This window comes from Diuraphis noxia, unplaced genomic scaffold (assembly GCF_037042655.1).
Source record: "Diuraphis noxia isolate RWA-SAM2 unplaced genomic scaffold, SU_Dnox_SAM2 contig0002, whole genome shotgun sequence".
Lineage (NCBI taxonomy): Eukaryota > Metazoa > Arthropoda > Insecta > Hemiptera > Aphididae > Diuraphis > Diuraphis noxia.
In genome coordinates this window covers 84,565,498-84,577,291 of record NW_028301712.1, presented here as the reverse complement: position 1 = coordinate 84,577,291, position 11,794 = coordinate 84,565,498, and the positions used below count along the sequence as shown (strand labels likewise).

Here is an 11,794-nt window from a genome sequence, read left to right as displayed (position 1 = left end):
ATTAATATTTACAAATAGTTTTAAATTAGGTAAAAGCTTACCACCATCTCTTTTGATCCTTTCAAGATTTTTATCCTTTTCATTGAGCAATATATCACCTAAAACACAAATACATAGAATATTAATTCATGATTACTGTATAAAAATGATTATGTTTTCTACTGTTATTCGCCATCGAGGTGTATCTATATTTTCGTAAGTAACGTAAGTTTTAAAAGTTGTTACTTATATAGTTTTGTTTTCATTGTTCATAAAATACTTAAAGTTATACAATAACACTTAGTAATATTAATTTTTAAGTAATTATAAATTTATTACTTTGGCTGTTATCGAATACATTTTGATTTTGAAGATAACTTTTATATTTGCATGCTTATGTTCAAAATGGTATAAGTATAAAGTGTGCTTTTAAATTAAAATATTTTGCACTTCTAACTCGAATTCCGTATTATTTTTTCATAGAATGAAAACAAGAGCGATGCATTTAGGAGAAAACTATGGTTCACTTCTTGTGAAATTAAACTCACAGTCAACCACTTAATCGCCGAATATCTCCAATACACAGATGGACACAGAAACTTCAACATAATCACATAATCAACAAATTAGACACAGCACTCGGATTAGACGGAGGCGCCATCACAAAAATTCTCAAATTCTTTTACGAAACTTAACTGTACAATAAAAATTAAAAAAAAAAATTGTATTGCTAATTGTGATTAATGACCTTTGTCGACAATGTTAATAAATATCAATGAAAAAAAAGAACGTGAAGTGTGTTGGATTCGTATGGAGTGTTTTCCTGCTGGTCAATCGTTAAAGTCACAATAATATTTATAAAGTAAAAACTAGAAAACAAATTTAAGTGATGATTTTAAATATAAAATTTTACAATATAAATATACATATATTATGTTCACCATACATTAAATTTGACTAATACTTTACGCTCAGCGAGTAAGGTTTAGATAAATCCATTATGTTAAATTATCATTGAATGATAGTTGATACAACAGAAAATCGTCAGTTAAAGTATTTTTTTTTTTTTTTGAAACAATATAAAAATGTTACAGGAAATAAAAATATGTTGATATTTGAAATTAATTATGTTTAATAATTTACCTACGCAGTTTTCTGTATAGATACTTAAATAGTTCCAATTTGTGCAAGCGATAGTAAAAATAAAACCATGATAAAGTTATATACAATAGGGAAATATTTTATACCAAATTTAATAGTTGCGTATAGTTTGGTGTAAGAACTGTATTATTTATTTATGGAATCAGTATTCGATCGGAGTGAACAAAAATGGTCACCAATCTTAATGTGATTAGAGTGCTGAAATTATCCTTTATACAACGGTATGTTTCAGTCGTCACGCACCGATGGTGGTGGCAACGATTTCCGGGAACTGGGTCGAACGTCGATGTCGTAACGACAGATTTATGTTGCATCGAATTACCATAAAATAACATTGTATCTGGCTATGTATTTAACTAAGAACATTTGTAAGAGCACGTACACGAAATAATGATAATTGAGGTGAGAGAGCTATGAACGGGGCGATAATTGGTTTTCTGAGGGGTTTGGCACACGTAGGTACAATCTGCAACAGTGCGCTGCTAATTATTATGACGCTATATCGAAATGATAGGTAGGTACTAGGTAGGCATTCTACCGTTTAAGACCGTTTGTGAAAGAAAATACACACGCACGCATACATGTGATTTGTGCTGTGAGCTTAAATATTAAAGCAATAATTTGTTAATTTATTTAGGTCGCATCTGGGTCGGGTCGTAATGGATCATAAATCGCGCGCATTCCTCGATCGCCCCTCCCTAGAGCCGCGTCTATTAGCCAGTTGCAGCTAACCGGTGTCGGGTCATTCATAAAATCGCTAACGATTTACACACCACAAGTAGTTCTTCCATCGACCAACAGCGGACAGTATATATTATTAGTTATTATAATATATTAAGACGTGTGTACCTATCGTATTATGTGCGGGATCGTTGTTTATATGTATAATATTAAATATTATACCTACGAGCTATACGCGATTCCTCGCCGACCTATCGCCATCGGTCGCTTGTGAATCTATGTAAAAACTCAAAATCGTCGACTGCTATTAATCATAATATTATTATAATGTATAATGTACGACGCGACGTCCAAAACGACAAATAATCGTGTTCCTAAGTACGAGGGTTTCCCAATTGCGCTAAAAAAAAAATCGTTTGGGTATAGCACATTTGCGCCAAATTTACCTGAGTATAAATATTTTACATTAACGATGACTTGGTTAATAAATTCATATGTTTCAAAAAACGTCGTGTCTGTAACGTGCGTGTAATTAAGTTATTTTGATAAATCTCTAGATTTTAAAGCAACAACTGACTATGATTCAAATAAAATTGTATCGATTATTATCTGAGAAAGAAATATATCGCTTTATTATATATAATTATACCATGCAAATTTGGCACAAATGGGCGCACGGAAAAACCATATCTTTTTAATTTTTGCGCAAATGGGCTACACTCAAAATGAATTAATTTTTTTTTCTGGTGCCGATGGGCGATGCTCATATAGGTACCTATAAGGCCATACATTTAATAGGTATCCCGTGCCGAATGCAAGTTTTCAATAATTGAACTGCAAAGTGTGATACATTTTCATTTGATTTTTGACTTTGGTATTTTGATAACAAAAAAGGAAAAAGCAATCATGTTCGTGGGTGTACGATAGGTTTGCAGCAATACTCGAGCAAAAGTCAACGACAAAACCTTTGAGACATCACGTCTCGAACCGACTGTACAGATGTTTTCTGAAAATCACGGATCGAGATCGCCTTCGGCTTTATACGCACACATATTATATTATGCATGACATTCAATCTTATAAAATAAATACAGCGATATCCAATACAATTTTCGCAAATCGTACGTGGTGTATGGTATGATAAATATTTTCTTGAGATTTACAATATCAAATTCGTCTTTTCTTCTGCACGTTTCACGGTTTGTTTTTATTTCAGTCGACTCGTGGTGGCGTCACGTCCTATAACACCATCGCGACGATAGTGTTTTTTTTCTCTTCCAAAACAAAACTATAATATTATTTAACGCCAAGACTCGATCAGTCGTCGTGGCCTGACTTGTCTGTGAGACGTCCGAGCACAAATCAAAATGAATACACTATGCGTGTGGCCTCCGGTAATATTGTTTGGGGTCCGTCGTCGTTATCTATTTTTGCTGTTTGGTATAAATGATAATATGAGTTTCTTTGTAGCCGCGGCACATTGATCATCATCGCCGTCGGTTTATAATATGTGGGTTAGTGTGCGACTGCCGACCGAACCGACCGTCGTTTCAGCAGAGTGTAGTGTACCCTTTTTTAGCAGCGGCGAGTGTGCAATACGCATGTTCGTGTACCTATATATATGCAGGTACATTATAATATGTGTAGGTACCTATACATAATCATAATAATCTACGTTGGACGCGAAATCGTTATCGGAGACCGGTTCGTGTTACCAGGCTCTTCGACCACCACGTGATTATATTATTATTATACGTCCATCATTCGTTCGCGTGTATGATATGCAGTGAAACAACAACGATAATAATTATGATTATGATAATAATAATAATAATAACATCATGCGTTCGGCTTTACCGTGTATTATTATGACCGCAATAATAAATAGCAGTGTACGACGGAGTCGGAGGAGGCCACCGGTTGATTGTTGCAACCACATGTGGCCCGGTGTCCGGTGGATTGGGTTATTAGGATAGGTTAGGTTAAGCGTCTGCAGACTGTGCAGACTGCGACTTATAACAATCAAGTCTTCCGATCGCTGGTCAAACGAATACGGAAAAAACATTGTCACTCGCTGTACAATATAATGAGCTACCGGAAATGCAAGTGACGATACGGTTCTGCAACAGACGTCGACGCGACGCCCGTATGTATGAAGGGTCTCGTTGCAGTACATAATATCCGAGACGTCTTCGGCGTGACAAATCCAATCCAACAAGTGGTGACGTCAAATGCGTGTCGTCCGCAGATCTTTCAGATTCTTTAAGAGCCGTCGTGAATTGGTCGATATAAAATATCAAATAAGTATACGAGTATTTCTTTGTTTTTTCGAACTTTCCGGTAATGGAGTATTTAATATCACAACCGCCGTTTTTAGATAAATCATAGCACTTTTTTTTTTTTGAGGAAAGACTAGCTATTATAACACCAAGAAAAATGTTTTCAATATTATGGCTCATCGTTTTTTTATAAACTTAAAGACATCACTGGCAGTTCCTGTAGTGACCCCGTGGTCCACTCAAGTGCCAACTTAAGTATTGGAACTCCTTCGTTATCTCATAATGTTTTCAAAAACACGTCTCGTTCAACGCGACTACGGTATCGCTTTTCCTAACCTAACCTAACTAGTTGTTCATAACCACATTGCGCCGACCAACCTATATATCCACAATGAAAATAGAACACAAGAATACCGACGTTTTCATGTTTATTTTTTGTTATTTTGTCTATCATACGAAATGGTCACGCTAGAGGTGTACAGTGTACACTATACAATATGCGACATGTGTCTCACAAACAGGTTTTTGTTGTTTTATTACAAGTGAATGATATATTATGTATTTCTTATAGATTATGTACCCATGCAATATGCATACACATATATAATATATACATAAGTATATTATATTTTGGGTCAAATGTATCAAAAAAAAAAGAAAAAGAAAAATGTTTGGCACGCGTGAATCAGAATGCAAAAATCTTATTTATTTTTTCACGAATAATCGTGACCTATGCTTATTCGCAAACCGCAAAATTATATTATTCATCTACTTATACAAGTGATTTGCTGAATGCGAAAGTCCTATGCATACCATAACTATAGTATATGCCTTACCTACCTAATAAACCAGGTATAAATTACCTACTGTGTAAAAATAATGATGAGATAATATTTATAATGTTCTGTATTTTACTGACTGTTTGAATTTACTTACGACCCAAATAGGTTTTTTTTTCTCGGTCTAAAACAAAGATTAGATTGAATAACGAAAATCAGATTACGACCAAACTATACTACTATACTAGGTAGGTAATCAAAATATTAAAATCGCTCCACAAATTTTGTGTACACTAAGTACTTGTGTACAAGTAATAATATGGTCCCATCACTCATCAGCCACAATTGAATAATTCAAATGGACCACATGTTTCAACGTCATCAACAGTAAAATAAATTGACGGGAAACTAACCAAGTCATTGCCTCCGAGTAACACTATTTTTGTTGCGAAAAAAGTGGCTGTTAAATTTACGGTGCTTCGTGCAACGGTGAAGATGAATTTATCAAAGGATGACATATCTGTGTATATAAATGACGGGTTGACCATAAATGGTAGTAACTGCACTACACGTATGTATGGGCAAGCCACCGGTGTTTTCTCCTTTAAAAATGTTACTCTTTTTGTAGTATGTTTTGGAACAGAGTACACGGCTAAAACGTGCTAGTAATGTGTACAGACTGTGTTTTATCGAAGTTTTTTTTGTTTAATGACTTTCATTATTAATTTATCTAATATTTAATTAATATTTTCAAATCCCTTTTAAAATAATTTGAATGCTACGTGGTTAGTTAATTATATTTTCAACATTTATATAAATACGTTGCAAAATGTATATATATACATATATTAATTATCTGTTAAAATGTATTATAAAGATTCATTTTGTTAGATATACCTATTATTATATAATACGACTACGTTATATTTTTCGGAACTTTAGACGTCTGATGAACTAGTTGAAATAACTCAAACGCAATGAATGATAACTTTTAGCGGTTTTGCGTATTATAAAAGTAAAATGAATTATAAGATAATAATGTATTGTTCAGGGCAATGAAACAATTGTTTAAGAGTGATTTGAATTTTAAACGAATCATAATAAGAATCTACTACAGTAAAGTCGGCTGCAGACGTTATTGAAATCGATATTTTGAGGAAATAAATATATAGGTATATATAAGAGCTCGTGAGTATAACAAAATATTATAAAATATAAATTATATTATTGTACCTACTGCACATTGTGTGGAGCCATGCGTAATTGTCAATATTTCAAAACTGCATTTGTAATAATTGCAACTTTTATTACGTATATAAATTAGGCATGTTTATTATATCGATAATAGTTTGAAAATTTGAAAAAAATCGTTTAAGAAAATATCTGTACAAAATAATCGTAAATTTTGCGAAGAACTGACTATAATATTCCAACATATACGTGTCATATATCAATAATGTAACTGGCCAAGCGGCAAGCGTAAAATCGTAATAAATCTTAACGATTTATATAAATAAATAAATAAGCATAAATGTGTAGTATATACGATTAAATACCTATTTACAAAATGTATATCTCAAAACAGTTTTTTTACTGTTTGAGTTGAACAATTTTCCGTCGTCTCTCCTTTCTGTATATCTGTATATCAAATAGTTGATCGCGTAATAGACAATCACATCGCGTTTCTCTATAATTATACGATAGACCATTTCACATATTCGTGACAAATATTATATTTATTAAAAACATTTTTTAGGTTAGTGTAGGAAGATGACACATATTAGTTATATGATTGATTTTTTTTCTTCATCGTCTTAGAGTTCTTCAGCCCACTGCTGCAATCCGTGTCGCATACGTAAATATACCTACATTATTCCTGCAACTCCCTTTAGTGAAATTCTTGGTGAAAAATTTACTACTTAACGACAAGTCAAAATTTCCCGGAATTCTGTCACCATCATGTAATAATAATAATATGTACCTATTGTACCTGTACACACACTCGCGTTTATAGGTATCTATACATAATATTATAATAGTTCCTGGCAACTATGTACATTCTCTTTACTCGCAGCCACGTGAGCTACGAAATCCATTACGTGTTTGAATAATATTTCAAAGATATTTGTTTTCAACCGCAAACGCCCCGTGGAGTCATATAGACACCATACTTATATGGGTGTTATAACCTACACAATATATGCCTATAAGCTTCTCTGTCAAACCTTTTATAGCGCACAACATAAAACATTAAGACGTCCATTTTATTACGATATAGTATACCTGTGTATATGTTTAAAAGCGTCGACTAGCCACGACTATATTATTGTATACCCATGTACGTATATTACACCACGAGATAGTTTTATAAACTATAACGTGTACCTAAAATATTCTGTTTTTAGATGTTCGCTATGGTTTTCCGGAAAAAATGTCAACTCTTTTTTACCTGAGCGACTTTTATAGTACTATGTGTAATGGTAATAGAAGCATGGATTCGAGATGTTACGTGTGATGTTTGATCTGTTTGTACTCGACGTTAACGTCAGATGTCTTTGCAAGAATTGAAATGACTCTGTTGCGATTATTACAATACAATATTATGACCTCGCACGGTTATATTGTGTTATAAGCATTTTTAATGATTCATCATTCAATGTGTAATTTATCCATTTTAGTACCAATAAAACTTGACAATTTAATACAAGGTAAATATTATGATACCATATAATGTTAATCCGATATTCCGATTATTGAAACTTTTTTAGAATATTTTTTTTTTTAAACATATCAAATTTTAATTTCACTGGCTTTATTTAAAAATGTGATATTATTATCATACTTAATTAATTTTTTTTTTATATAGTCACTCAAATCTGAATCGAAATCGAAATCTTATGAAATAATAATTGTATGACTGCGATCGATTATTACGGAGGAAATATTAATGACCGTAAATCTCGTAGATACAGCTAGTATTACATTGCAACATTACTTGTATGCAAATATATTGTCCAAAAGCGCCGTAACTCGGTTTTAACTATATACATAATGATTTCTAATTTATATTCTATGATCACTCCATATTTTATTGCATGCTTTACTTTTTTAAATTTATTAATCCCATTTATGTACTATTTTTATCCATTTTTTTACTGTAACAAATATGTTTGATTTTTAGTTGTTACACTGTGTCATAATATAGGCAACCCGATAGACGGGCAGTTCACTTTGATTAAAGTTGTTTCTCTCTATATGACATGTAGCATATTATGTAAAAAATAATTCTAAAGGGTATATTCAGATTAATAATTAAATAAATAAAAAAATATATATATCGTAAATTAATCGGTTTTGGGGTTCTGCAGTGGTCGATCTGTGCATTTTATCCTGTTGTATCTGCATGATGGCGACGGTTGACAACGAATCGTTTTCTTCTCCTACTGCACTCAGTAACTGTTTTTAAATTGAATAATGGTTGACGATCCGAGATTTGGTGTCGGGATTTTGATGACGCCAACACCACCGCCTTTCTTCTAAGCCTCTCGTCCGAATTAAAATTTAATAAGACACGTGCCTCATCTCTATACACCATTATAGTGCGCGCACGCACACACATAGGTATATACCGTCGGCTATTGACCACGAATTAACCCGTCGGCCGTCCAGTCACGTGTCACGATTAGATTACACGGTCGATTAAGCCCACGGATTACAATAAATATATATATACATACATATACATATTGTACACGTGTGCGGTACAGTCAAGACGGCTCAGCCGGTAAGACGCGCGAAACATCGTTAGTTCGCATGTCGCCCGGAGACGTATCATGTACGCATATATTATTAGGTAGGTATACATTATAATAATATTTTATTCATCTCTTTCTCAATGGTGATACGACGTCTAAAGTCGACAGGCGTTGTATATGTATAGGTAGATCCCGCGATTTTTTCGAAATCCGATTGAACACTTTCTAATTTTCTATATACTTTATTGCTATATTATTCGTCTTAAATAGGTAATTAATATCGAAAATAAATAAATAAATACGAATTAGCTGCTTTTTAAATATATTGGCGGGATTGTTGTAGGTCTTCTACGGTTTGTTTAAACACGTTATTTAAATTACATTTTTTTTTATAAGCGATAATATCATAATATTATCATCTATATCTATGGTGAATAAAAATAAATAAATATTACCAGATGGACGATACCTAAACGTCTTTTAAAAATTCGAAAGTTATGGGAAATATTTTATAAGACGTAAATTAGGTCTTTATTTTATGATTATTGTCTGAAATTAGGTAAAAATTCTCTGACCTCTCTGGGATTCATGAGAACTATTAAAAACGTATGTAACAAAATGTGTCTACAACCATAGTATTTAGGTTAATTAGTTGTAATTAACATATTATTATGTTCAGGGTTAAGTATATTTCGTGAAACTAAAACGATTTGTTTTTTCATTATACATATATATATATATAACATTGCATACAACATTCACAGTAGCACATGCAATTATAAACATATTTTCTTAATAATCAATAATGCAACGTGCTAAATCTATGTGTACAGAAAAATTAGGACAAAAACATCCACTTGTAAACATTTTAACTGATGCACCAGAAGTTGTGATGTATTTATCTCCGTGGCGTATAAACTGTATAACTACGTTTCATTATTGTATCATATTTTCAAACACTGAACCAACAATTTAAACATTTTTAATTTTAGATATCTTAATCATTTTAATCCTAGGTATGCATACTTTAATAGAACTAACATTTTATAATACATTTCAAAAATATTATTTTTTTTTTTTTTATGCCAAAAAGTAAAATAATATCACATACGTTTGAATAGTGTTTAAGTGTACCTAATAGGTAATAATTATGAATAATATGAAGAAGCTAAGTTGATAATATAGGTTTCAATTTTTGGAAAGTTTGTTATTGTCTTAGCTGAAATACTACGTAATATTATTATTTATTGATAATAATAATAATATACTCGGTTTATTATCGAATAAGCGATTTATAATAAGTGTTTGCTTGTAAAAGAATCGAAATTATGTTTATCTTCTTTTATGTATGTGCCCACGTAATGGTTTCATAAAAAATACTCGCCGACTGTATCAAACGATTATTGCCCAGCAGTTTATGTTACATAATTCGCAGTGTTTGAATAGATCGTGCCAAATCGTCTTATTATACAAAGAATTTACCGTACTCCCGTTGGCCACTTGACGCGCACCCAAAAAACCAAAACTGTGTCTGTCATGTAACGGATATTTATATATTATTATTATTATGTTGTATTATATGATGACTGTCGATAAAATATTATATTGCCTACATATATTTATATTGATATAGGTAACATATTGGCGGGAAAAATTAAACCATTCATAAAATATGTAATTATCCAATTATTCATGGCTATAATAGTTACTAATTTACAATATTATACTATACATCTCCTACCTAGTAAACAATTTTGTGTTACACGCCGTCTAAGTTAATTATAAATTCGAAATTAAATTATACTTATTAATTCACAAATAATACGTTTACCGCCATATATTGACGAAATAACGATACATACTCGTAAACGTTTGTCAATTTACATTATTCGACAGGACGAAATCATAATAACATTCAGTCAACGGAAATTAAGCCATCGAGTGTGGTATAATCTGCAGCAGATCCGTTTAATGTGGTATAGGTACCTACTTTAATCCTTATGAATTCAAAAATATTTAGTGAAACTTATAAGCTCATCGATGGGATGTTGTCTTCGTAGTAAACGTGAGAATAATATTATCTGAATATTACGACTTAAATATCGTAAGTTAGAATATAATATTATGTTTTGACAACTGACAGAGGAACTAACAATATTGAAAGTACCTATAGATCGTTCCAAAGTTTAAACATCTATCTTAGATTCGGAATATGTTCGCAGTTTCGTTCACAATTTATCGCAAAGATTTAATTACACATTTGATTTTTCATCACCAGCTAGATATATTATTAATATTTCTGATACCTATAAAATATAATCGAAACCAATTGTGAACACTATAATCAAAATAATATTTATCACCTATAATAATTGAACTTGGCAAGTGTATTACAAAGAGAATAATTATATATCAAATTGCTTGCGCTGTTGAACCGCTCGCCATCAATCATCATTCATCGTGCTGTCTGTCCTGCAGTGGATCACGTAACAAATTTTCTTTGGCGATCATTTTTTTTTTCTATCCGGTCGACAACAATCACAGTCTAGTGCCCCACCCGACACCACGTCAATATTGAAAATAAAAAGTCGTTTGTGCGGACGGAGAACGATAGGGAGTCACGACCGCGACCAATTATTATGGTGGATTTACTACCACCCCTCAAATGCCTCTCCGGCATGTACGTTGCCATGACGTCACTCCAACACTCCATTTACGCGGGTGTGTTTATTATGAATAAATAATAATAATAATAATATTGTTATTATAAAACTGACGACAGGGACGGCCGGAGAACGGCAGGTGATGAGGAACATTTTCCGTTGCTGTGGGTGCTTGTGGTCTGTATATGCACGTACCGGCCTGCGAGGAAAGCGCTCATCGTACATTGCGTAATATTATTATTATTACCTATTTAAGCGTCACGCCATTACCGGTCACGATGCTGTACACAGATTTTGCAGCGGTCGAGTATGAATGGAATGGTTAATAATAAATTATTGACATAATCATGGCTATTAATTATAGGTAGGTATTGCGCAATAACTGCACAGGATGCAACGGCTGTAATACCTAAGCATACAAACCGGTAGGTATTATTTGGACAATTTGATATTATCAATAATATAAAATCCAAACCGTATTATTTTGACTTTATGAT

The 11,794-nt window shown here is 32.4% G+C and overlaps 1 protein-coding gene across 1 annotated transcript in view; it reads right to left on the bottom strand.

Moving 5' to 3' along the window:
- LOC107166746 (uncharacterized) overlaps nucleotides 1-11,794 on the bottom strand; it is an 82,237-nt gene that overhangs the window by 16,137 nt on the left and 54,306 nt on the right. The window contains exon 2 of the mRNA XM_089221547.1: nucleotides 42-98. Within this exon, the coding sequence (XP_089077673.1) occupies nucleotides 42-98 (57 nt within the window). The remainder of the gene's footprint in view (nucleotides 1-41; nucleotides 99-11,794) is intronic.